This window comes from Callorhinchus milii, unplaced genomic scaffold, assembly GCF_018977255.1.
Source record: "Callorhinchus milii isolate IMCB2004 unplaced genomic scaffold, IMCB_Cmil_1.0 Scaffold1, whole genome shotgun sequence".
Classification (NCBI taxonomy): Eukaryota; Metazoa; Chordata; class Chondrichthyes; order Chimaeriformes; family Callorhinchidae; genus Callorhinchus; species Callorhinchus milii.
Window position 1 is genome coordinate 17,784,245 of NW_024704742.1, and position 27,134 is coordinate 17,811,378.

A 27,134-nucleotide genomic window follows, 5' to 3' on the forward strand; every position below is an offset into this window, starting at 1 on the left:
TATCAAAAGCTGCCTATGTACTGAAGCCTTTACTTACATCAAAAAAGTTAATAATTCTAGAGAATTTGTCAAATATCGCAAGTTGCTTGAGCATGCTTCTCTTGAGTACAATTCTCAGTGAACTGTGAGCACGTCCAAAGAAGAAACAGCCTTAGGTTCAACCAGGAGATTGAAGTCAGGGATTTGATCACTTATGGCCAATGTAAGTATGCATTTTAGAATACTGAGCATTGTTCCTAAAAAAAAGCTCCTATGTTTCCAAATCCAAAAGAGGGTCACAATTAGGATCTTCTTGCTGCTAATTACCATTTATGAGGAAATTCTAATTAATTCATTGTAACAATAATACTCTTGGCATTTGACATAGCGCCTTATCACGTCTTCAAGAAGTCTCAAAGCGCTTCACAGAATATACTGTAAAGTGAATTGACTGTGTACTCTGCATTTTATCAACATGAGTGTATGACAAGGAACAAAACTCTAAACATGATACTGATAACATTTAACACATACTCCAGCGACGCCAGGTGTTAACTGGAAGTGTGTCATACGATCCACAGGTACTCCACGCAGGAAGAAATTTACTTCTGGAGCAGAGTATCCGAAGGCTAGCATGATGCACTTTGCAGGAGTTGCTGTCATGACCACCATGTTTCAGACCCTATTAATATACACACAGGTCACAATTGCCAAAGCCATCTAAATACATGAATACTGACTTGGTCCATTTATTTATTGCAGTTTTGTGTGCATGGAGGAGGGGGGGGGGGAGATAGGGTGCCATACACAAGATGCTCTCTGTGCTTATAATATATTCATAAATTAAGAAGGCTTATTTAAAAATGCCTTTGCTGCAATAAATATATTTTCTTTGTATTAAAGATGTTTCAATTGAAATTTCCGTTATGGAACTGTTTTTTTTAATTATATGAGGGACAGCTGTTAAAGAAAAACAGAATCAGAAAAAAGATGTATGTAGTGACTATTTTTTTTAAAAAAAGCAGAAAGCAGCCATATTGATAAAATATTTAAAAACAAGGTTTTGTTTAAAAACGAGCCCTTGGTTTTGATCTATGACCACAAATCTTGGCATGGAATACCTGCGGCCTCTCCCAGGTATCCGGAAGGGCATGTATTTCATGTAGTATTTCATAGTGAATGACTCAGTAGCAGTGCTTCTCTTCCTGTACATGGAGTTTCAGGAAGTAACTGCGAGAAACTGCCAATCTCTTTTATGTTCCGTTTTTCTGTTCCCATTCCTGGAAAGGAAAATAAAGTACAGAAACAGATGTTAACAGGATTTATTTGCTCATTAGTTTTCTCCGCTTTTCCTCTTTCTCCCCTGCCCCCCAACCCTCCTCATCCATATTTCAAATGGTGAAGTTCTGTACTAAAATGTTTGCTATGGACTTGTTTTGAAGCTGAAGTGCTGTGAGGTTCACCTTGAGCATCTCTTACAGATGCTGAATGGTTCTACTGCAGTTACACTTTGAATGTTAAACCAATGCAAAACAGCAACTACTTTAAGTAACAATAGCTATATACATGCAAATGAATTACTCTGCTGCAATACAAGATGTGCAGTTTAATTTCCCTAATGTAAATTCCCGCTGCTATTAACTGTGCTACTGTCACACTAACTACACCAATAGAAATTTTCCAGACAACTTTTTGGGCCTTCAGAAACTCATCACTTGTTACTTTGGAATAGAAACCTTATGCAAAATTGATGGGTCTAACTACCTATACCATTGCAGATGACACCATAATTTAACACATTATAATTAAGAATAATATAAATAATAATCCTTGCATTTGATATAGGGCTTTTCACGTTTTCTTGGTGTCTCAAAGCGCTTCACTGAATATACTGTAAAGTGAATTAATTCTATATTTGTGGGCGGTAGCTAATTGCGCACAGCAGTGTCCCACAAACAGTCATGTATTGAATGACCAAATTGTTATTTTATTTATTTATTTCCTTGAGGGATTATTATCAGGCATGAGTAGTAAGGAAACTTGCCCAAGGTTTTGCCCTGCTGGGAATCAAACCCAGGTCTCTTGCTTGCGAAGTGAGTGCTCTAACCACTGAGCTACTGGACTCCACTATGTGATGTTATAACGATAATAATCCTTACATTTGATATAATGCTTTTCACGTCAGGAGGACATCTCAAAGTGTTTCAAGGATATACTATTAAGTGCAAACTCAGCAGTCAATTTGCACACAGCAGTGTTCTACAAGCAACCTTGAAGTGAATGACCAATTTTACCTGGGGAATGCCTGGCCAGAACATCAGGAAAAACTCCCTCTTTTATCAATGAGTGCCATGGGATCTTTAACCCCCACCTGTATATCAGACATTCAGGTGTACGTTGGTTTAACGTCTGATCCGAAGGAATTCACCTCCAACAATACTGGAGCATCAGCAATTATGCTGCACATTCTATGTCACCACAAATCGGGTTGTCCCATTGCACTCATTCAAGATTCATGCTATAACTCCAGTCCTTGCAACAGTTTGACATTTATCTAGAGGTTGCAGGATACCTGGAGGAGGGCTCATACAGTTTGTGCTGCACAATAATGCAGTATATTGGCAACCACAACAACACAAACTTTTGATCCCAAAACAATTGAAAATAATTTTAATATTCACCTTTAAATTCATAATAGAAAAAGTCCTGTCACATTACCATCTGTTTAGTATTTAAAAATGTCACGAACACTTTGGAGATCATAGAACCATAAACATTTACAGCACAGAATAAGACCATTCGACCAGACACGTCTGTGCCAGCTCTTTGAAAGAGCGATCCATTTAATCCAATTTACATACCTGCCTTTTCCTCATAACCCAATTACTCCGTTTTACATATCTATCTCGTTCCCTCTTCACAGCTAATATGTATCCTGCCTCAACCGGCAGAAAATGCCGCATCCTAACAATCCTTTGTGCAAACAAAGTCTTCTTAATATTATCCTTTTCTATTTTATTAATTAACTTAATATAGGCCCTCCCATCACTAACTCACCAACCAGTAGAAATAATTTCTCCTTATCAACTATCAAAACCCCCACATAATTTTGAAGGTCTCCCCTTATCGTTGGAGCCTTTAACAGTGAGGTAGAGGAAGGTGGGTGGAGGGCAGGGGTGGAAGCAGGGAGATTGATAGTCGAAGAGGAGGGTCTTGAGATGGGTCTTGAAAGAGGCAAGGGAGGGGGCGAGGCGGAGGGACTGCGGGATGGAGTTCCAGAGGGTGGGGGCAGAGTAGCAGAAGGCCTACCCACCAATAGTGGGGCGTAAAATGAATGAATCAATGCCAAACGAATAGTTTTGTGATCTGTCCTCATGGTTTAGCCAGGACTATACATTACAACAGGTTAACAGTGAACATGTATAAACAAAATGCAGCAATGCTAAGCGGTGTGTTTGAGATGTGCTTGCATGCTGTACCTTTGCTTTCCTGCGTACATGGCCTCGACCTGGGGAAGAGGCCCCAGAAGGTGGTCTTCTTGCAAGAGCAGCTGCGTTCACAGGCAGTGATGATGGCTCAGTGTCACTCGTATCACAGCTGGAGGCTGGAGAGTTGTCCAAGGTCCGGTGCAAAAACACAGGGGACTGAGAAAAGACCAGACTTAGTACAATTAAAGGTCTGACTTTATTTTTATCGCCCAAATCTAATCCTGAAATTTGCGTACAAAATACTACCAAATGTTCCAATTTTGCTGAGTTGGAGAAAACTGAAATGCCTCTAGTTTTTCAATTTTGCCATCTGTTAAACATTAAAATATTCATAAAATACAAGTCGTGTTAGTTATCTTCTCCACGTTTTCATTTCCAATGTAGTTAGGCTGGTTAGCCTCAGCTAGAGTTCCTTTGGAGTCCTGTAGCTCAGTGGTTAGAGCACTCGCTTTGCAAGTGAGAGACCTGAGTTCAATTCCAGGCAGAGGGCGAAACCTTGGGCAAGTTTCCTTACTCCACACAGAGCCTAATAATAATCCCTCCAAAACCAAAAACAATAATAAATTGGTCATTTTCAATCTACGACTGTTTGTGGGACATTGCTGTGCGCAATTGGCTGCCGCGTTCGCCCACAAATATACAGTCAATTCACTTTACAGTGTGTTCTGTGAAGCGCTTTGGGACGTCCTCCCGACGTGAAAAGCGCTATATCAAATGCAAGGATTATTATTATTATGACTGGGTTCAGTTCTAGGCACCACACTTTAGGGAGGATGTCAAGACATTGGAGAGGGTGCAAAGGAGATTTACCAGCATGGTACCAGGAATGAGGGACTTCAGTTATCAGGAGAGGCTAGAGAAGCTAGGATTGCTCCTTAGAGCAGAGGAGGTTAAGAGGAGACTTAATAGAAATTTTCAAAATTATGAGGGGATTCAATCGGGTGAACAAGCAGAAACTATTTCCACTGGTTAAATAGTAATAGTAAATGGTCAGTAACCCAAGGACATCAGTTTAAAATAGTTGTTAAAAGAAACAGAGGAGAGGTGAGAGAAATGTTTTCACACAGAGAGTTGTTCAGATCTGGAATGCATTGCTGAAAGGGTGGTGGAAGCTGATTCGATAATAACTTTTAAGAGAGAAATAGATAATTATATGGGGAGGACAAGTTTGCAGGGCTATGAGGAGAGAGCGGGGGAGTGGGATGGATATGTATAATTCTTTTCAAAGAGCCATCACAGACACATTGAGCCGAATGGCTTCCTTCTGTGCTGTATAATTCTATGATTCTATGTGTCAAATGCTATTTCCTGAATAAGAAAGGGTTGACCTGCTTCCAAATATTGGCAAGGGCTGTTCTGTAACAGAATATTGGTCGATGTTGAAAGGTTATAGAAGCTGTGAATGTTCACACTGGAGAAGAGAAGGTTTAGTCAAGATCTTATTGAAATATTCAAGATTGTAAAAGGGTACAAATAAATTGAAACGCTCCCCAGTCAAATGTTTAACGCAGTCACCAACTTTACATATGGGGGCCTGGGCTTAGAAGAGGGAAAAGGAACAGACAGTTTTACAGGTTGGTGAATACATTAACTAGACTATTAAGGAAGGCAGTGGTGGCAGTTTTTGTTAATAAATGGATAAGGAAAATGGACAGCTATTTCAAATGAGGGACATGAGAGATAGAGAAGTGCATAATATTTTCTTCATGTTTGGAACTAGCTAAAGGGAACCTTTAGTTTCCGACCCTGTATAAACCTATATTATGTACCAATGCTGATGACTCTATTCTCCCATCAGACACTTAGAGTTCATTGTCTAGGATGACACTCCAATGCAGTGCTGGAGAAAAGTTGCATTGTCAGGCGTGCTGTGCTGTCTTTCATATGCGATATCAAATCAAGGTCCAACAGCCTGTTCATTTTAAAGGTCCCATGGCAATATTTGAAAAGAGAAGACAGTTTGTTCAGTGTCTTGATCAACAATCCTTCAGATAAAATTGGTCATTATTTCATGGCCATTTGTAGGACATTGTGCAAATTAGCTGCCGAGTTAGCCTACAATACATGTTCATTAAACTTTACAGAAAATCCTGTGAAGCACTTTGCAATGTTTCAACGATGTGATAAGGAGTTATATCAAACGCTAAATTTATTTATTACTTCTACAGGCACTACACTGAGAGAGGATGATCGATGCTAAAGAGTCTCTGTCCTATTCTTTCTTTTATTGCAACATGAAGAACTTTTTTTGCCTAAATTTTAACACTTAAGAGTTTGTAACCGAACCTTTTCCTTTTTTTCCTACCAACTCTCCTATTTCAATCGTGTACAAGGATCTCGCCTGAAGATTTCTGCTGTCAAATGATGTCAAGGTTTGACCGACACACTGAGAGACAACTACTATATAAATTTACATTTATATACGCTTTTCATGTCGGGAGGACATCCCTAGCTGCTGAGCAGTCCAGAATTTGTACCTGAGCTTGGGATGGGAGCCAAGGCGGGGGAGGAAGATGCGGTCAAAAGTACGGTCAAAGAGGAATGTCTTGAGGCAGACCTTGTAGGAGATGAGGGAAGGGTCGAGTCAAAGGGACTCCAGGAAGGAGTTCCAGAGTGTGGGGCACAAATGCTGAAAGCCCAACAATTGATAGCGGTGCAGGTATGACAGGGAATGTGAAGCAATTTGGTGCCTGCTGAATGGAGGAGGCAGCTGGGTTGGTAGGGCTTGAGAAGATCACAGACCAGCAAGGGTTTAAAGGTCAGCACGAGGATCTTGAACAAGCTCGAATGGTACAGAAAAAGGGATGCCTGAAATCAGGTAGTTTCATGTCCCCTCAGTGAAGGCCACCAACAGGCAACCTTTATAGATTGTCTGTAATGTCTTGAAGTCGAAAGGCTTGTCCTGGCCTGAGCAGATCAGGTCCTATCTTCTGGCACTGTAGCTTGAGTTTGGCTAGTTTACCTGTGGACTGGATGTCCTTGAAGACTTCGGTTCTATTGTCAGTCCCAGAGTGGGTCCTCCGGCAAGAGCTTTCTTCAGACTTTCATTCACCTCGATCAGCTCCAACTCCAGGTTCACACGTTCAGTCTCTTTCACCTTGCACTCGTCCTCCAACTTCTTCAGCTTAGTTTCAAGAGCGACCTGGGACTTTTTACCTTTAGATTTTTATGAAGAGAGAAGAAAAAAAGCAATAATACGAATTTAAAATATTCCCTCAGACATCAGTTTATAGCTTGATCCATTTCAACAGCATTGTTCTCATACAAACCTTTTTTTAATGGCAGTGACATTGTCATGGCAGAAATAGACTATGGTGCTGAAATCTGTGGCTTGTGATATGCTAATTACCACCAGGGATAATTATCACATCACTGGCAAATCTGGTCCAGTGAGGCCAGTCAATTACAAGAATGTCTATGGCTGTGGCCCCCTTCCTACCCTCACAATGGCTGGGCCCCTAAGTTGGTTTGCAGTTGTTACTGTACATCTGGTCCTTATATTGGAATGTTGGTCAATGGGATACCATTTTAATTCAGATTTTGTTTGTCGAGTTAAACCACATAAACTGTCAGCTGGCACTCCAGTGCTTTTTTCTAATGATGAATCTAACACTAGTAATAATAATCCTTGCATTTGATGTAGGGCCTTATCACGTCGCTGAGGTATCTCAAACCGCTTCTCAGAATATACTGTGAAGTGGATTGACTGTATATGTCGTGCGTGAAACGTGGCAACCAATTTCATATAGCAGTGTCCCACAAACAATTTTTTGGGGGAGGGATTATTATCGCCGGAATGCAATCCGCCAATCGAAGAACAAATGTGTTCCTACTTACTGTTAGATAAACAGAGGCTTGTGGAGTAAGGAAATTGCCTAAAGTTTCACCCCGCCCGGGAATTGAACCTGGGTCCTCTCGCTTGCAAGGTGAGGGCGCTAACCACTATGCTACGGGACTCCACAAACCCACACGTGGGTTTAGTGTTCGGTTCCTTGCCCAGGCGTGCATGTAGAGAAATCAGTTGAGCTTTTTGTTGTATTTTTGAAATTTTTTAATTAAAACTTGAGTGTTGCTGAAATCTTTGGGACAACTAACTTGGAGAAGTTACACACCCAAAGTTGTGAGAGAATTTAATTAACATTGGCAGATATAGAGCTGTCCTTTCCTATGATTTAAATTAGGAAAAGCTATTGGTGTATAGCCAAAGCATTAATTTATGATGGGCAGAAAGTTATTTGAATGAAAGACGAAAAGTTCAATACTCTTTAATAAAACTGTGCCATAAGGCTGACCCGGACAGATTATAGGGTGCGGGTTGTTAGATCTTGTGAAACTCTACCCGAGCAAAACAAAAGTTTATAAAGTTTTTAAAAAGTAAACAGTAGACAATAATGGGCAACTCTGAGGTATCTTATCCGATGCATCAATGTTTAGTAATAATAATAATCCTTGCATTTGATATAGTGCTTTTCACATCTTCTCGATGTCTCAAAGCGCTTCACAGAATATGCTGTGAAGTGAATTGACTGTACATTTGTGGGCGAAACGTGGCAGCCAATTGCGCACAGCAGTGTCCCACAAACAGTCGTGGAATGAAAATGAAAATTATTGTTTTGTTTTTTGGAGGAATTATTATTATTAGGCGTGTGGAGTAAGATGCCCAAGGTTTCGCCCTCTGCCTGGAATTGAACCCAGGTGTTTCGCTTGCAAAGCAAGTGCTCTAACCACTGAGCTACAGGACTCCACAATGTCATCACATAAACTATGTCACATGCAGAGTGATATTTATTGAATAGGGATTAGTAATATTTAGACGACAATCCTGTGCAGAAGCAGTGAAAAGTAACATAGGTAAAAAACAGGTGTTAACATTGTGATTAACTCAGGTTAGAGATGGAGCACTTTTGATAGAATTTAATATGAACTCCACTTTCGCTGTTTTACCTGTGCCCAACTCTTATGTTTTCTTATGGGTCAGTAGATTGCACATTAATAATTATTTCAGGGTCTACATTTCTCTATAAGTGTTACAAATCAAAGCATGTGCTTTTCATAGAATCAGGAAATGAAAAGACTGATACCTGTACAGGCTTCAATAGCTGCTCTCACATCCCTCTTGTCCTTTCTCAGCTGTGCCAGACGCATACGTAACATTTCCTTCTGTTTCTTCAACTCTTCTTCTTTCGACTGCAGTCTTTTTGCATCAGCTTCTACGCGATTCTTGCCATACTTATACTGATCAGCATCTGAAAATTGAATCCAGAAAATTGCTTCACACACAAGAATTGCCTGACCGTGGAACCAGGTGAAGAATCGAATGAGGCATTTAAGAGAGGGGATCATTATTTGGAAAGTGGAAGTATTACTATGTTACTCTGATTCCTATAACCCAGAATTGCAGAGATGCCAATGGATCATTGTTAACAGCCCACAGTACTGCTTTCCCTTCCTCTTACTCTGATCTCAGCACCATCACTCCACAGCCTTTGTGGCATCTTTAGGCTGACATTGAATCCACCTACTGTGGTAAAGGTGGGGAAGGGAGGAGACGGATCTCACACTAAAAGATACATGATTATCAACCGACACAACCGCAATTTGATGTTGTTATAATACTGGTGACAGTTATCACATCACTGATGACAATTATCACATACCTAAACATTTTTAATTCTAAACATCATTTATAGGTTAAATCCGCTTAACGTAGTGAACAGGGAAGAACTACCAGATGCACATCAACAACTGCAACATTTAGAGAACAGAGCAACGACTTGCATTTATACAACAGCCTTCACACAGGACAGTTTCTTAGAGCAGAAAGACCCTGAATGTTAGGGAATGTAGGGAAGACCATCGATGATCATTGCTTGGTCATTTTGTTTAAAAACTGGACTGAAATTACTTACTTGATGCAGTGCGTTTAACACTTGTGCCAGGAATTGCTTTCTTCACTTGACTGTTCACAGCCTTTTGCTTTGTTGTCCCGCTAGTTGCTGTTGATGGTACTTTTCTTCCTTTTGTCTAGGTTAAGAAAGAAACTATGAGTGAATACCTTCTCTCTAGGATCCCCTTCTGTGTTTGTTTTTCCTTTAACATTGTTGTATATATTAAATTTAATAAATATTTAACCCTTAGATTGCCAGCTCTCGCAGCCAAACCATCATTTTCATTATGGTTGAATCTAGGAGGAGGCCATTCAGCCCTTCAAGCCTATTCCGCCATTTAATTAGATCATGGCTGATCTGTACCTCAACTAATCCTTTCAATTCCAATTCCTGCTTTCTCCCCATATCTCTTAATACCCTGAAACACTTCCTAGCTGCTCTCTCAAATGTGGAGCCTGAAAGCAATATCAGTCACCCGATTATTACGGCAACAGACCCAGAGGCCAGTGTAAAAAAAGTGGAGGGGTTTTAGCCTCAAGAAAGAATATAGAACAGCTGGTTGAACTGGATAGTGAAAATACATAATAATGTACTGGAATACATGATTAAATTGTGTTGATATTAAAAAAAGTCATAAATTAAATATTTTAATAGTGAATCATGTCCATCAAGTGCAAGAACTTACATGGGAAATATAAATATATGTTTTGGAGAAGCTGCCACAGTATCTTGTTTTGCGCATTGTATCTTAGCCTTTCATATGCAAGTCAAATAACCGCCTCTCAAAGCAGTTTTCATCACAAGTTTGTTTAATTCCGAATTAAGTTAAACCGAGGTTCCCTCTGCCTGTTTGAATGGATTGAGAAAGGAGTTTGTCTCGGTGTCTTGACCAATAAATGGTTAGAATAATTGATCATTCACCCATGGTTGTTGGTGGAGCATTGCATTGCAAACTGCTGCCACATTTGTCTATAAAAAGCAGTCAATACACTTTTTCATCCTAAGGAACACCTTAAGAAATCCCACAATATTTGCCCCATTATTTCTGATCTGGAATATGTAATTTTTCCCTCTGAAGAAGCCTGTTTATTTAGAATCATAGTTTGTGGAAAGTTTATGCATACTTTTCTGTCCTGTTGCCATCAGTAGATTGAGTGTTCTAAAGCCCAAAGCCAATCTGCAACCAGAAAAGGTATTTGTGGGCTACTGAAAAACACTATTTTTTTCATTGAAGTGCTTGTCCTTTTTAAGATTCATCTGACCACGAGATTGCCAGACGTCTATGGTCTTTTGTACACATTTCCACACAAAGCCAGCTCTTCCTGTGGTTTTTGGCACTGGGGTGTGTCTTCCTCCAAAGCAGCCAACCACACAAAATACTTCTTGTGTAGCTTTGTTCTTAACCAGGCACTGATATCAATGCTGCTTTGTAGCCTTGGGTCTGGGAATAACATCCATTCTTCCTGACCTTTATTTGATCTTCTGGTCATCACCCAGACTGATGCAAAACTGTGGCAATACTGTACTGATCTGACTTCAGGAATCTTTTATCAGATCACGTTCAACATGACAGACACTAGCGTACATTTATACAGAGGTGATGTGATTTATTTTGACTTTGTGGTGAAGTAACACTGATGTACTGCTTTATACATTTTTGTGAGACTTTCTACATTCCCCAGTGCCAGTTAACAAGGTTACAACAAACTGCACAAAGCATCAGGCATTAGCGGTCAGCAATGCTGTCCAAATAGCTTCATCAATGGTGTCTTGACATCCTTTGCTTTGTATATGTAAGTGTCAACATGGATCAGTTGGTACTACTCTAGCCTCTGAGTCAAAAGGTTAGATTTTGAGCCTCATGTCAGAACCTGAGCTCATAATCTAACCTGGCATTCTAGTGCAGTAAAACAAGAACTTGTATTTTATGGGACTTTATCACTGAGCTATCTCAAAGTACTTTACAATTAATTACTGTCAAGTGTAGTGACTGTTTCTGTAGGCAAACAGAGTAGTTATTTGTGCTAATAAGATTCCACAAACAGCAATTGGGTGAATGAACATTTTTTCCGTAGGTTTGTTGGTCAGAACATAGGAAGAAGCTCTTCTTTGTTTTGAATAATGTCATGGGATCTTTAATGTCACCCAGGTACCCGAGACCTTGGTTTAGCATCTCATCCAGTTGATGGCACTTCTGACAATACAATACATCACTGGAGACGATAAGCTCAAAATCCAATGCAAAACTTGAATGCACAATCTTCTATCCCTGAGGTGAAAAGGCTACAGACTGAACCAAGTTGGCACTGAGGGACTGCTGAATTGTTTCAGGGGCCCTTTCAGATGCGACATAAAACCAACGTCCCATCTGCCCATTAAGGTAGACTCTAAGATCCTTTGGGGGGGTGGGGGGGGGGGAGGTGGTCTGCATTGTTGGAGAATGTCATGCTTTGGAGGAGATGTTAAACTGAGGTCCCGTCTGCCTATAGAGTTTAAAGATCCCAAAGGCACCATTTGAAAAGAATGGGAAATTTCTCACAGAGGTCAACAATCCTCCAAGAGAAGCTGGTTATTCATTTCATGTCTGTTTGTGGGACCTTGTAGCGTGCACACTAGTTACTGTGCCTATGTGCAAACAGTTACTATGATTTACAGCAATTCCCTGTGAAGCACTATAGTCATTATATTATTATTTATTAATAAATGGGGGAAATGCCTTTGGTGGAGGCTAGCATCTATGCATTGTGGAGAGCTTTTTCCACAAAGGGGAGAAAATTAGAAGCAGAGACTTCAACAACAACAATTTGGATTTATATAGCGCCCTCCACCCCGGACGGCATCTCAGAGCGCTTTATCAACTCTAGTGAGAAAGATGAGAAAGTTAAACTGTAAAACGTGGAACTGGCACTGATCATGGGTGAGTTGGGCAGAGGAAAAGCATGATCACCTCAAGTCATGAAATGATTTGCCAGGGATGGCTATCGGAGCAGAATTGTTTGGGGTTGCACTCAGAGTAAAAGCAACGGAGAGTATGGGGAAAGAGCAGGCAATTGAGATTAAGAAGATGGAGGAGAAAACACCAAAGCTAATATAATGTGGCATCAGTTTTCGTCTCAAACTACTTCATTTATCTTCACAAGATAACACGATTAGTTCAGAAGAAGGCTCTTCAGTCCATCTGATCTCAGCCTTCAAGAATACCCACCCCTTGCATCATAGCATAGGGCTGGGAAATTGATAAAGACTGTTTCAATACACTGATGCCTTACTATTTTTCTTAAAAAGAAGGAAGCTTAATGAGGACTTTAAAAATGAAGTTGCTTTCTCCTGCTGGTTCTCAGGGTCAGTGTCATGTTGCTAAACCCAAGATAATTATTTTAGGTAACGATGAAAGCTATGCCAAAATAGGCAATTAAAACAGTGTGATCAGCAGTCAGAGATTTATGTACATGGATCAATGACTACAGCTTTCATGGATTGTTCCAGACAAGTTAGCGAGCATGTAGACTGGATAGATTAGTGTCATTAGATGTTGGAGGAAGTTATAGGCGTACTTGACTACTTATGTCTGGCAATGCAAACCAATAAATAATCAGTTAGGTCAACACAATGTCATTGACTACCAAAAAAAACAATGAAATGAAGACTTTTGCTTCAAAAATGTTCCTGTACTGTAGCAGACAAGGAACTGAATAAACAGAACTCCAAACCACCTAGAAACAGCAAAAAATAAACATTATTGTTCGTAGAAATCAAACAGATGGCTCTCTTTGCTTTTCCCTCCCACAACCTCCATCAAAACTGAATCCAACGATGAATATTCCTTGAGATAATAATCTAATTAATAAAACAGCAACTTAATGGGGTGATGCTAAGTGCAGTGGCAGGTTTAACACAAGTGATAGTATGGCTCCTAATGGGATTTCTCATTATAACTGTGCATCTTCAAACTTCACTGAACAAACTGCCATGGGGACACAGTGCAACTGAAAAATACTCCAAAGGAATATTTTGCATGAGAATTAACAGCAGTTAATTGCCTCACACTGTAGGCAGACCTGAAAAAAAGAAGCAGGGTCAATGAGTAATGCTATTCCAATCTATTATTCATTTTGTATCCATGATTATAATTTACCTTGTTCTTTTTAAAAAAAACAATAGAAGTGTAAATCGGGCTAAAGATGTTTATATGGAATCCAAGGCAATTAATATTTAAAAGGAGACACTGCTTCATTTCGAATTCTTACCTTTAATGGATATAAAATGAGAGCACAAGTGCAAGCTATGTGAAATTAGTCAAACATTTGTGCATGGTCTTAGAGGGTACCTGCAAGGCTGGCTTGAGCGCTCCCTTTTCCACAGCAGAAGTGTTAGTTTTACTAGACATAGATCGAGTGGAAGACAGAGGTGAAGAGACGAGCGTTTTGTTATTGTTAGAGGATAGTTTCTCAGTGGAGAGTTTATTGTGGGCACCAAGCGGATGTGAGTTGCGTGTAGTTAATTTTGGAGGCGGGATGTCGTACAGGTCGGCGCTGTCATTGTGAACCTCCTCGTACCAGGGTGGACTAGCGTTAGTAGAGAAAACCTCTGGTTCCTAAGATGTAGTATAGAAGAAGCATCAGATGTTAGAAGCAAATACATGCAGACAATAAGCAGCGTTGACAAAGTAACCACAAGTACATTGCAGTGAATGTAACCAAAGCCCAAGATGTTAAAGTAGAAAGACTCTTCCTTCACCAGGCATAATCAGTCTCAGTAAAGCAACACATATAGAAATTGATAATAGCGAAGCTAGGATCCCTCTTTTAGGGCTTTTACTTGCATTTCCCGTGTGCCCGATCCACCATCGGCAGCTGAGCCTTCAACCTCTTTGGCCCCACCTTCTGGAACTTCCTGCTTCAATCCCTCTATCTCACCCTCTCTCTATCTGTCTTCAAAAGCTGCCGAAAAACCTACCTCTTTGACCGTGCCTAAAGTCACCTCACCATCTCCTCCACTGAATCCCTAGCTCAGTGTCCCACACTACTCCTGTGAAGTGCACTGCTCCATGTGAAGGGTGCTATTTAAATGCAAATTGTTGTTGCACGGTTGAGGGCATTTCCAGACTTGTCCCGGATAACTGCTTTGGTTTAATTTATAAGATTTATATTTACTATTGCTGAAAGCAGCCCTGTACATATTGTAACCTAGATGCTATACCTGCCATTAACAAACTATTGGTGTTATGCTGAGCTAAGTTCTTTCCTGCATTAAGGGCAGTGTCCTTTTCCAACAATGCGTGCACACGTCACAGCGATACTATGTAGTATGTTCGAGTGACCTTACACTAAGCACATAACCCTGTCCTTTGGTGAAAGCTGGAATTGCGATTACCAGGATCTCGGAATAGAACCAGCAGTGGCACTTATATTCAAATAAACAGAGTAGTATAAAGAGCAGTGGCCATTGATTCCACTTCCCTGCCAACACACTACTGCTGTGTTAACCCTTACACTTCATCACATTAGGCCAGAGGTACTCTTTAGCCCTGTAATTTGATTCTCAGAATTTCAGATAAAAACGTACCTGAGTTTGCATTTAAAATTTCTCTCCCAGTTGGTCATGCCATTTGAACTTTAATACTACCCAATTGCTATCAATCATTTACTGGATTAAAAAAAAACCTGTTTACATAACACAAAAAAAAAATCTTGTTACGTAATCTCTTTACATCTATTACTTGCAGGCTTCATGGGGCTGGCTCACTTATGAACTCTGAAGGGAAATTTTAAGGTGATAAGTCACAAATCATGACACAACTGTGCTCAAAACCCAGGCCTGCATTAGCACCTGAATCCTAGGGAAATAAAAAAAGGATCACAACCACAAAGATGAAACCCTAGAGTTGTCTTGGGTTTGTTGCCTTTCCCACATGGGACTGAATCCTCTTTACTACTGCAGTGAAGACATCTTGGGCAATGATGACATTACTCCGACTTCTTACCGTTCCATTCAGACAAGGTACATCATCATAATGAAGGGACACTCCACGAGGGCACGCATACCCATTAGCTAGGTTGCCACCATATCTATTTGGAGATATCGGCCGCCTGTTTAACAAGCTGAAAAGTAATAAAGAAGAAAACGAATGTGTAGGTGTGTATGATTGTCTGAGTCACTTTCGACTTGTCAGATTTTCAGTTTTGATTGTAAGTAGCAATATGGGAATGAATTGGGGAGAAGAGATAATGATGGTGGTTTTGAAAGGGGAGAGTATCGAGTCCAAGGAAAAGGTTGATGATATCATGAAGCAGCAAGTGGGTGGATGGGAGTTTTTATGAGAATGGTATCAAGGCTAAAGGTGCCGGGTATCATGCAGAAGATAATAATAATAATCTCTGCATTTAATATAGCACCTTATCACGTTTTTGAGATGTCTAAAGCTCTTCACAGAATATATTGTAAAGGGGATTGACTGTCTTTGTGGGTGAAACATGGCAGCCAATTGTGCGCAACAGTCGGGGATTGAGTGACCAAATTATTTATTTATTTTTTGGAAGGGATTATCACCCTCGGAATGCGATTTGCCAATGGACTAACAACCAGGTTCCTACTTACTGCTAGGTAAACAGAGGCGTGTGGAATAAGGGAAACTTGTCTAAGGTTTCGCCCTTCCCAGGAATCAAACCCAGGTCCTCTCACTCATGAGGCGTTGCGCTAACCACTATGCTACGGGACAAGATGAAGGAAGAGAGAGATCAAAAGTGTGCAGCGGGTCTGGGGAATGGCTCAATTATGAACACGAGAGGAAGTGGAGGCAGCTGAATGGATCCAGTTAATTTTGAACATCAGAAAGTCCATGACTTCCTTGTATTTGGAGTCAGAGGTGTGGAGAGAGAGTGCATTGGAGGTTGGGTGGAGCAGATTTTTTAAAAAAATCAGAAAAAAAGAGATTAAATCAATAAAAATCCTGGCGTGATTAAATCAGTTCAATTTTGCATTCGAACTGTTATTTGTTAATACAGGAACAGATCCATGTCTTATGATGCTTACATAAATCAATCACAGTTAATGAACCATGTGGTTTACGGATATCCATAAGAGCAATAAAAAATATAATCAATTATAGCTGCCCTCATGACACCACCATTCACCTAATTAAACGTATCAAACTATACCTTACAGCACAAAAGATTCTGAACAAATAGACTTACTCCAATCCCAGGAATATTAGAGCAAAAGCCCATTAGGGAGCATACACAAGCTTACTGTGTGCATATTTAATAGCGAGACTGCGACTAATTATATGGATATATAATTAGAAATTTTGTCATATTATTGTTCAGCCAAATATTAATTACCCCATGCACAAAATTAATTCTTACTTGAAGCATTGCTTGGCTGTCTGTATAACACTTGAAGTGGTTTCTACATCAATGTAATCATAGTGCAGGGCTTCGGGGGCTGTGGAGGTGCCACTTTCAGCCAGTAAAACCCCAAGCCACCGGCCCATCTCCTCCGCTGATGAGCTCTGTGGAAAGAGAATGGGAAACTCTTAGTAGGTTCTTATCTTACTTACATAGGTTTGATTATTTCCAACTCATCCACTTTTCTGAAAGGCAAGGTACATTTTTGAAAAGTATGGTTACAGTAAACTGTGTCCATCTTGCACCTGGAACATTTTACCATGACTGCGCCCTTAAGAAAAGTTTTGGTATATGATTTCAGTCTTTGTGCAACAGAACAGAGCATCTGCAGAAATGGCTTTGTCTGAAATTACAGCACAGGATATGAAAAGAGATCATGTTGTTTTTCACGTAGTAGAAAGTCATTCTTTTAATGTGATCCTTTTATGTTTTAAACACACGTTGCTAATGTTAACATGCAATTCCACTTTGTAAATATCAGCCATCGGCAGACATCCTTTTTCCAAACTTTACCAGTTTGGGATTTGCGTTTCAGGAATCTCTCGTAATGCAACATCCTGCAAGTTGGAAGCTGATATTAGGGACTGAAATACAGTTTGCGAATATCACTTTTGTGATCTCACTGTTACCTAGTGTCTCTCAGGTTGGACCTTTTGGAGTCACATCTCGGTTATTTTTGGTCAACTTGGTGGGCGCTTGACACTTGTGGAAACCCATCATCATGCTTGAGTATCCATCTCACAGTCATATCTCTACCCTTTGCTTCACCCACAAAACACAGTTATTCCACTCTATAGTATATCCTATGAAGCATTTTGAGACATCCTCCTGATGTGAAAAGCGCTATGTCAAACATAAGGAGTATAATTATTCAAGTAAGCTGTCGACATTATGACACAGAACATCCTTTAAATCTGGCTTGGGTATTAATATGCGCACTATCTTCCCAAGGTCCTCATTCCTTTCTGCTATCATGTATTTATAATTCAGGATCAAGTTATACTCTTACAATCCATTTCCAATTCCAGACACCAAGTGGCATTGTAGAGAAACAAAGTAGCATCAATCTATTGACATACAGCGCCACCAAGCACCCATTATCAGGTACTACACTGAGAACTGAAACAGTTCTTCTTTGTCCACTGTGTTGTCCTCCACATCTCCATCCCTCTCCTTCTCTGCCAATTACACATTTGCTGCCCACTCTAAGACATGATGCAGCATTGTCTGAGAGACAAACAGTGTCGTTTATTTTCCAAAGCAAGTTACCATGGGTCATTAGTGCAGGTATATCTTAGAGGAGATATGTAAAAAAGAATGCACAGTCTATTCTAGCGACCCTCTCATTTCTTAAGATTTTAGTGAAGCAAATTTAAGAAAATAAATGTGTATTATCAAACCAGGATTTTAAAAAAATCTTTCAGGCCCGTTTTGCAGAGAAGCTGAAACATTGCACGTCTAATGTTTTGAGCAGCAAGATTCATCAGAGATTTTGACAGAGAGGATAGCTCTACATTGTGGAGAAACAAGTGTGTGAATACTTTCATTGAATGGCAAGAAATGATTGTTATTTGCAGGACTGCAGTACTGATAGGTTTTGACGGTGTATTAAACTTGCAGGATTTCTGCCCCAATGCATGGTGAAAACACTCCTGGCTCACACTACTCCAGTGCAGCTGGCACATCTCCACACAGCTAGACTTATACACATGCACCAGGTGAGAGTACAGCAGCCTTCTGTGCTGCCATTGTAATTATATCCATTAAAAAAGGGAAAATAGTTGTAAGATTTTGAATGCACATGTGACCAGTAATAATAATAATAATAATAATCCTTGCATTTGATATAGCGCTTTTCACGTCGGGAGGACGTCCCAAAGCGCTTCACAGAACACACTGTAAAGTGAATTGACTGTATATTTGTGGGCGAACGCGGCAGCCAATTGCGCACAGCAATGTCCCACAAACAGTCGTAGATTGAAAATGACCAATTTATTATTGTTTGGGGTTTTGGAGGGATTATTATTAGGCTCTGTGTGGAGTAAGGAAACTTGCCCAAGGTTTCGCCCTGACCTGCCTGGAATTGAACTCAGGTCTCTCACTTGCAAAGCGAGTGCTCTAACCACTGAGCTACAGGACTCCAGTACAGTAGTAAGCAACCTGGAATGTATTGAGACATAAATTGATCATCACCGGAAAAAAAGGGAGAAGGTTACAAGAATTTTGTTGCCATGTACATATACCCACACACACACAGGGTCCTGGTCTCAACCATCTTTCCTGGAAACCCATTCCAGTCGTTATTTATCATTTGACTAAAGATAAACTTTCTGGTATCTGTCCTGAAATTGCCCTTTACAACTTTAAATTTAAAAATATATACATCTCTTTGCAGCCCATCTCAGTCGTCTTCTCTTGAGACTGAAAAGCCCTAGCTTGTCTAATCATTGTTCATAGCTCATTCCTTTAAGAGGGCTGTCGTTGACCTAATGATCCAGAAGTCGGCCACTATAGCCCCAACAGCTTGCTGGCAGCGGTAAGCAAGCGAGCCAGCTGTGTCCACAATGCTACCCGACTATAAACAGATCTGTGATATAATGAAATGCATTATAAAGTGGCTTGCACTATAAATGTAAGACCACCTCTCAAACCAGCCACATTATCTGCCTCAGAAAAAGATTAAAAATGAGAGTGTGACACAGGGAATGTATTATTTGGCAATCAGCAAAATAAGATTGTTTTAAAAATAAAAGCTTCACAAGCTACTTAAAATATTAAACAAAATCCCCCCTTCAACAGTAAATATAATCAAACGTAATATTATAAGCAATAGCTCTGAGCTCTCCAATTTTTGAGCATCAAGAGATTGACCCAAAATGTCACCTAGTCCTACCTTGTAAGATAACTTTGTCTAAAAATTTTAAGATTGCACAGAATTGTGGAATAATCCAAAAATTCAGTCTAAAATTGGAAACCTGCTTTTTCCTGCAGTTCTCAAAATGAAATGGCTTCTAAGCAAGATTGAATTTAAGAATTTTCCACAATTCCATGTGATCTTCAAAGTTGAGACAAAATGATTTTAGTCTAAGATTAGATGCAAGTTCAGGCCCCTATTATTTTCACACAGATTGTTCTTGGAATGAGTACAAGTACCTTTTATATATTTTACTTGTAGGATGTGCACTGTGTATTGTCACTGTTGGGATGCCCACTTTGCTATATTACAAACATTGGGCTTCCTATGATAATGTCACAAAGCTATGAACCAGCCATTTAGACTTGACTGAGCTTTCTACAAAGGTAGTTTGTATTTGGCTCAACATGTGGAAATGGGGAAATTTTACTTCCCCAGCAGTTGTATACACTGCCCGCATTCAAAATATACAGAGCTGCACTCCGGCAGGAGAATGAGCACAGACAGGAGGCTTTGCAGTTGTTTAAAATAGACTTTGTTTTCCCCATGGGCTAACTGGAAACTGCTGACCCAGGTTTTCCTTTTGTCAACTAGAGGAGGGAGAAGGAATATTAACAGCTTGTTTCAGATCTGTTTCAGTGGAAACTCATTTTCTCTTTTCTTCCCTCCTTATCCTCTCCTTCCCCCTCCACACAATCAGCCTGCCACAGTTATAAAAATCAGCCTTGCATTTGGTTAGCGCCTTATCACATCAGAAGGATATCTCTAAATTGCCTCACAGGATTTACGATGAAATGAAGTGACTGTATATTTGCAGGTAAACGCGGCAACCCAATTGTGCATAGCACTGTCCCACAAAAGCCATGAAATTACCGATTTTACTTGGGGGATTGTTGGCCAGGACACAGGGAGAAATTTCCTTCTCTTTTCGAATAGTGCCACGTGATCTTTAGGCAGACCGGACCTCAGTTTAACATCTCAACCGAAGCACGGCATCTCGGATAATCCAACATACCCCAGTGCTGCATTGGAGTGTCAGTGTAGTCTATCTGAGATCAAGACCCGACCTGAAATTTGAACCCGCAACCTTCTGACTACCACTGAGTTAGGCCGACACTGCCACTGTTGGTAACACTGTCACCACTGAGTCAGAAGGTTGTTGGTTCAAGCCTCACATTGGAACTATGGACTCACAGTCTATGCCGGGGAAGCATTGCATTACCATTACTCTGGCGAGGTGGCATAGTGGATTCAACGAGATCCCTTTGAACAATCTGTTCTTCTCTTTGAAACCAAAATGCAGTCTATCAGAACAAGCTAAATGGTTCATGTAATCCTAAAGTCCCATTCTCCTCACTTTTGCCCATCAAACCCACATTCTACAGATCACGCCAGCACCTATCTTCATCATTTGTTTCAATATAGTATGTTATATATACACAAACATGAATACAACACAATAAGCATATTTGCAACCTTTTGTGATGGTTCGTTGTGATAATTATTGCCAGTATGAATTACAGGACAGTGGAGTTCTGTAGCTCAGTGGTTAGAGCACTCGCTTTGCAAGTGAGAGACCTGAGTTCAATTCCAGGCAGAGGGCGAAACCTTGGGCAAGTTTCCTTACTCCACACAGAGCCTAATAATAATCCCTCAAAAACCCAAAACAATAATAAAATTGGTCATTTTCAATCTACGACTGTTTGTGGGACATTGCTGTGCGCAATTGGCTGCCGCGTTCGCCCACAAATATACAATCAATTCACTTTACAGTGTGTTCTGTGAAGCGCTTTGGGACGTCCTCCCGACGTGAAATGCGCTATATCAAATGCAAGGATTATTATTATTATTATCACCTGCCACACGCCACACGTTATGAAATGCCGCAAATTTCACCTCATAATTCATTGCACTCGGATATGCAATAATAATTCTTGCATTTGCATTTTGCAATGCAACATATATCAAACAAATAAAATATACAAATATGCAATGGGGTAAAAGATGCATTATATGATGGGATAATGGTTACTGGTGATCATCACATTCACTGAGACTTGCAGTCAAAACAATCCTTTAAATATCAAATGATTTCAGTGGCAAACACTTGTCCCTCCTCTTGATGTTAGCAAAAAGCTTTGGTCTAAAACCTCTGGTGCTGCCGTTGTTTTGCCATCTGCAGAGCAAAGTCTTTCATTGCCACTTCATGAGGTAAAGTCTAACATTCTAAGGGATAATTATCACATCGCATGCCACAATTTTCACTCCAATATGCCAAGAAAAGCATTTTTTCAATGCTTTTACCTATCTGGGAAATACAAGGTCATAGGGATTCGTTGAAAGAAGCAATACTGAACCTCTAGAACTGCGACCTCCTGTCCATTCCTGACAAGTCGGAAAGCCAGGGGGTGTTTGGAATCCAGGCCTGGAATGAGTTCACATCCACGTAGAGGGAAAGATGCCAAGTGTGTTTTCAGATCAGTCCTGTCCTTGTGCAGAATCAGCTTGTTATCTTTCACTCTGCACCAGCGCTCTCGCCATCGATTGTTAGACAGCACATTCAGGTATCCTGTAGAGATCAGAGCAGCAATGAGAGAGGGCAACCTGTTCCAATCTTAGGTTACGATTCAGATACTCTACTTCCCACTTCCTTTTCCAAAGCGTCTGTGCCCACTGAACAACAAATAACCACTGCTACTCATTGCTGAAGTTTGTGGTTTGTCCCTTTTTGTGTAGCTTGTATTTAAGACAAAAAACATTCTGTCACAGTCTTGACAAGACATTAATAGAGTACATCAAAATGCCAGGAAATGTGCACATAATTTGTAAGATGTGTGAATAACTTCTGTAACACTGCATTAACAATTTGAACTTCTGCTCTTTCATGTTCTCCTGTACGGTGATGCACTATTAGTGGTATCTGTCCTTCAGATGAGATGTTAAACTGAGTCCGGTCTACCTGTTCATGTGGACATTAAAAATCCCATGGCACTATTTGAAAAGAGAAGGGAGTTTCTCCAAGTGTCCTGGCTAACAATCCCCCAAATAAAGTTGGTCACTCGCTCCATGACTGCTTGTGGGACATTGCTGCGCTCACAAAATACAGTCAAATCCATAACAGTATATCCTGTGAAGAGCTTTGAACCGTCTTGATGATGTGATAAAGCGCTATATCAAATGCAAGGATTATTATTAGTCTCTGGTGTACTGGAGGGGGATCATCTCTCATCCACTAACAATGCCCTGAAACTGGCTAGGAAGTGTGCAAGAGCAGTCTGATGTGAAAGGTGCTACACAAATGGAATTTGTTGTTGTTGTCTGGCAGCTTCACCCATCAGTGTGGTGCAGTGGAGTGGGATGTGGGCAAACATTACTTGAAGAAAAAAAAAACTCAAAAAAATGTATCTCTTATCTCAGGGTGGGGGAGCAGCAAACCATAAAAACACAAACTACAAAAACACACAAATCAGTAGCAAACACTTCCAATTCAACAGCAACAATAACAACTTGCACTTATATAGTGCCCTTCGCACAGGGTAGCATCTCAGAGTGCTTAACAGTGGCGGAGCCTGACTCCGAGCCGGGGGAGGGAGGGATGAGGTAGCCATAAGCATGTTCAAACACAAAAGTTTTCAGGCGGGACTTGAAAAAGGGGAGAGAGGGGGCAAGGCAAAGGGATTGAGGGAGAGTGCTCCAGAATTTTGGTGCGTAGTGGCTAAAAGCACGACCTTTGATAGTGAGGTGGAGAGTGCGAGGGACGAGCAAGAGGCCAGTGCTGGGCGAGCAGAGGAGCCGGGTGAAGTGGGAAGTGAGGATGTCGGAGAGGTAAGGAGGTGCCAGGAAGTGAATGGATTTGAACATGAGTGTGAGGTTCCTGAAGTCGATCCGTTCAGTGATGGGGAGCCAGTGGAGCTTGGCCAGAACTGGTGAGATCTGGGTACGGAGTTTGGTCCTGGTCAGTATACGGGCAGCAGTTTTTTGAATGAGATGGATCTTGTGAATGGTGGAGCTGGGGAGGTGACAAACGCATGTACGAGGGTTTTGACTGCATTTGGAGTAAGGTACGGTCAGAGGCTGGCAATGTGGCGGAGGTGGAAGAAGGCGGTCATGGTCAGGGACTGGGATGTGGGGAGGAAGAACAGTTGGGGGTCGAACCTAGGCCTAGGTTGCGCACTAGTTCGATGAGGAGAGCCCAGGAAGGTTGAGGAGTTTAGATCTGCAGGAGCGAAGATGTTGATGGGAGCCAAGTATGGCTTCCGTCTTGTCCATATTCAGCTGCAGGAAGTTTACACTCATCCAGGCCTTGATGTCTGCCAGACAAGCTGATAGAACATCGGCGGACCTGGAGTTGCTACTGGAGGAGGCAAAGTAGATTTGTGTGTCATCTGCAAACATGTGGAAGTTTACCCCGTGTCTGCGGATGACATCAGCCAGAGGGAGCCTATAGATAAGGAAAAGAAGAGAGCCAAGGATGGAGCCCTGGGGTGCCCCGCAGGTGACCGAGTGGGGGCGGGAGGAAAAAACATTTGTTGAGATGAAATGGAGGCGGTTGGTAAAATAGGATTCGAACCATGCGAGTGCAGTCCCACTAAGATAGATGAGGAAGGAGAGCCGATGGAGGAGGATGGCGTGGTCAACTGTGTCGAATGCAGCAGAGCAATCCAGGAGGATGAGGAGGCAGAGGGAACCCTGGTCACAGATAATGATGATATCGTTTGTGACTTTGACAGGTGCTGTCTCTGTAGTTTGGGCAGGGTGAAAACCAGACTGCAGGGTCTTGAGGAGGGAGTGGAGGGAGAGGTGTGACCGAAGTTGACCTGCAACAATGCGTTCCAGGACTTTGGCAAGGAAGGGTATGCTGGAGATGGGATGGTAGTGTGCGAGATTAGAGGGATTGAGGGTGGGTTTTCTGAGGAGGGGTGTGATGACAGCGGTTTTCAGGGGGAGTGGAACAAAGCCTGAGGAGAGAGACTGGTTGACCATGTTGGCCAGCAGGAGGGAGAGAGGGGGAGTTGAGTGACCAGCAGCTGGGTGGGGAGGGGTCAAGGTAGCAGGTGGTAAACTTCATCTGAGTGATTGTGGTTGAGAGGGAGGAGGGAGAAATGGTCGCAAAGGAGGGTTAGTGGCAGGAGCTGTGGTGAAGGGAGAAGTTGATGCGGATGGTCTGGGTGGGGCGGAAGGGAACATGGGTGGGGGGGGTGGAGGACGATGCAACCAAGCGAATGCTTTAAATTTTTGAGGCAAAGAAGTCTAGGATCTCTTTGCACTTGGTGTTTGCCGTGAGGATAGAGGGGGCTTGAGGGGGTGCACGGAGAAGGTGATGGAAGGTGGAAAATAGCGTCTTTGGATTGTTGTTTGCCTCCAGGATGACTTTGGAGTAAAAGTCAGTTTTGGCCTGTGAAAGGAAGAGGCGGTAGGTGCGGAGGTGCTCGAACCAAACGCTGCAGGTGGAGGGCCAGAGGGAGAGGAGGTCCAAGGAAGAGAGGGCATTTCCAGGGGTGGAAAAAACTGGTGGATGGTTTGGAAGATGGGAGGAGGATGTGGGAGGAGAGGGAGATGAGGAAGTGGTCCGAGATGGCCTTGTCCATGATTGACAGGTCAAAAACGTCAAGGCCATGTGTAATGACGAGGTCGAGGGAGTGATAATGGTTGTGGGTCGGTGAGTCGATGTGGAGGGTGAGGTTTAGGGAGGAGAGAAGGGCAGTGAAATCCGAGGAGGTGGTGCAAGGAGAGGTTAGGTGGAGTTTGAAATCACCCATTATACGCAGGTGTTTAGTGCAGAGGGACAGAGATGAGAAGATAGAGATCAGTGAGGAAGGAGCCAGGAGGTTTGGGGGGGCCGGTAAACTAGGAGACACACTATTCTACCACGCACTAAATAAAATGAGCCTCCAACTGAGCTGCACATTAAACAGGAGGCCCATTGGTTTCATGATTTAGTTTTGAAAAATCATGATAATCTGAGGCAATTTTGCAAAGTATCATAACACGTCAATTAAAAAAAGGCAAACTGGTAAAGGGTTGGTATGGTTGGTATATTGATCTATACAGTGTTAGAATTACTTCTGACCAGAAGCAACTGCTTGATTCTCTTCCTAATAATAAGCAGCTTAATCCCTACTCTGTACTCAATTAGTTGATTTCAGTTGAGTGCTGATATAGATCAATTGGCCCTTGAAAAGGGAAGACAATGAGATGGGGTTACCATACTGGATGTTTATATTTAGTAATTTCTGCCTCCTCCCCCATCATCCTGGTCAGGCCAAATGCAGGAAAAAGGCTGGACTTGGCTATGATGCACATTGTTTAGTTGAATTGGCTGTCAACACTCATTTTATAGCTGTGTGTTTCACACTGCAAGAATTTCTCATTTGTTTTAAAATATTTACCATTTGACCAGATTTGCTTGGAGCCAATGGCTTTCATTAATCTATATTCTGTGCTGACTCAGCCAAGTTAGTGACTTCCAATGTTTGTGGAGTGGAGGGTGCTAAAACAAGCAAAGGCTAATGGCAGATCTCACCCTTTCTCTCCCACAGTGCGCAATTACCATTTAATTGTTTCCATATACATTCAACGTACATTTGAACGTGTGAGTGGGGCTTGAAAACATAAACAACAAATGTTTTCAACCCAATTTGTTAATGTACATCATACGAGGGTTACTTTTAATATGACATTTTTAAATAAAAACACTAAAGAATTAAAAACAATCTTAAACTTATTTGTCTCTTGAAAGCACATCTACGTTAAAAGCTATTGGTTTATGCAACTGAAATAACTCATGTATTGTAAATTAATCATTTAATGAGGAAAATCTCAGCTAATGTGGATCTGTGCTGAGAGCACCAACATAGTGTAGCGTACCACATGTAGGGATCTCTTCCTCGGCAGAGGAGGTCTGTTCGTCCGTAGATGGCTTCTTTTTCCCCAAGCCAATAATCCTTGTGATTTTCTTCCCAGTCACTTTGCTCACAGCCCCCTTTGGTTCTGCCTTTGAATTTTTCTTCCCTTTTCCTGTTTGACAAAAGGCATTCAGATTTCTCGATCCAGTCATTTGTTAACCCATCAGCCACTCTATTGATTATTACATTAACACATTAACACAGAAATACTATGTCTTTCCAGTTAAATACACAATCCACGTTTTATACAATCATGTGTCAACACTGCATTCAAATGATAAGACACATATTATTAGTTTAGTTCTTAAGATCTGACTGTAAACAACATTTCTTATCAGCAGCAATCTTGGTTGGAACAGGGTCTGAACAAACAGACCAAGTATGCTCGTAAACCACTGGGGCAGAAGAGCAAAATAAACATTCTGGAGGGGGGGGTGGGAGTGGGGGCTCACCCTAGCACTGATCTCTGGGCTATAAAAGTGAATACTGAACATGGCAGGGTAGGTTGCGTTCATACCACACATCTACAATTTACACTTGTATAGTACCTTTCA

The 27,134-nt window shown here is 41.3% G+C and overlaps 1 protein-coding gene across 4 annotated transcripts in view; it reads right to left on the reverse strand.

Annotated features, from left to right (window-relative positions):
- Positions 1–1,021: 1,021 nt before the first annotated feature.
- The window catches only part of afap1 (actin filament associated protein 1), a 116,758-nt gene continuing 90,645 nt past the window's right edge, over positions 1,022–27,134 (reverse strand). For 2 of the 4 annotated variants that reach the window (XM_042337981.1, XM_042337975.1), the window contains exons 9-17: positions 26,543–26,692; positions 22,033–22,244; positions 16,720–16,865; positions 15,339–15,456; positions 9,377–9,491; positions 8,549–8,713; positions 6,430–6,623; positions 3,459–3,623; positions 1,022–1,259 (exon numbers count right to left, since the gene is read on the reverse strand). In XM_042337981.1, coding sequence (XP_042193915.1) covers positions 1,233–1,259; positions 3,459–3,623; positions 6,430–6,623; positions 8,549–8,713; positions 9,377–9,491; positions 15,339–15,456; positions 16,720–16,865; positions 22,033–22,244; positions 26,543–26,692 — 1,292 coding nt within the window. In that variant the 3' untranslated portion in view covers positions 1,022–1,232. Of the gene's footprint in view, positions 1,260–3,458; positions 3,624–6,429; positions 6,624–8,548; positions 8,714–9,376; positions 9,492–13,682; positions 13,943–15,325; positions 15,457–16,719; positions 16,866–22,032; positions 22,245–26,542; positions 26,693–27,134 lie in introns of all 4 variants that reach the window. The other 2 variants (XM_042337993.1, XM_042337985.1) reach the window with 2 other exon arrangements.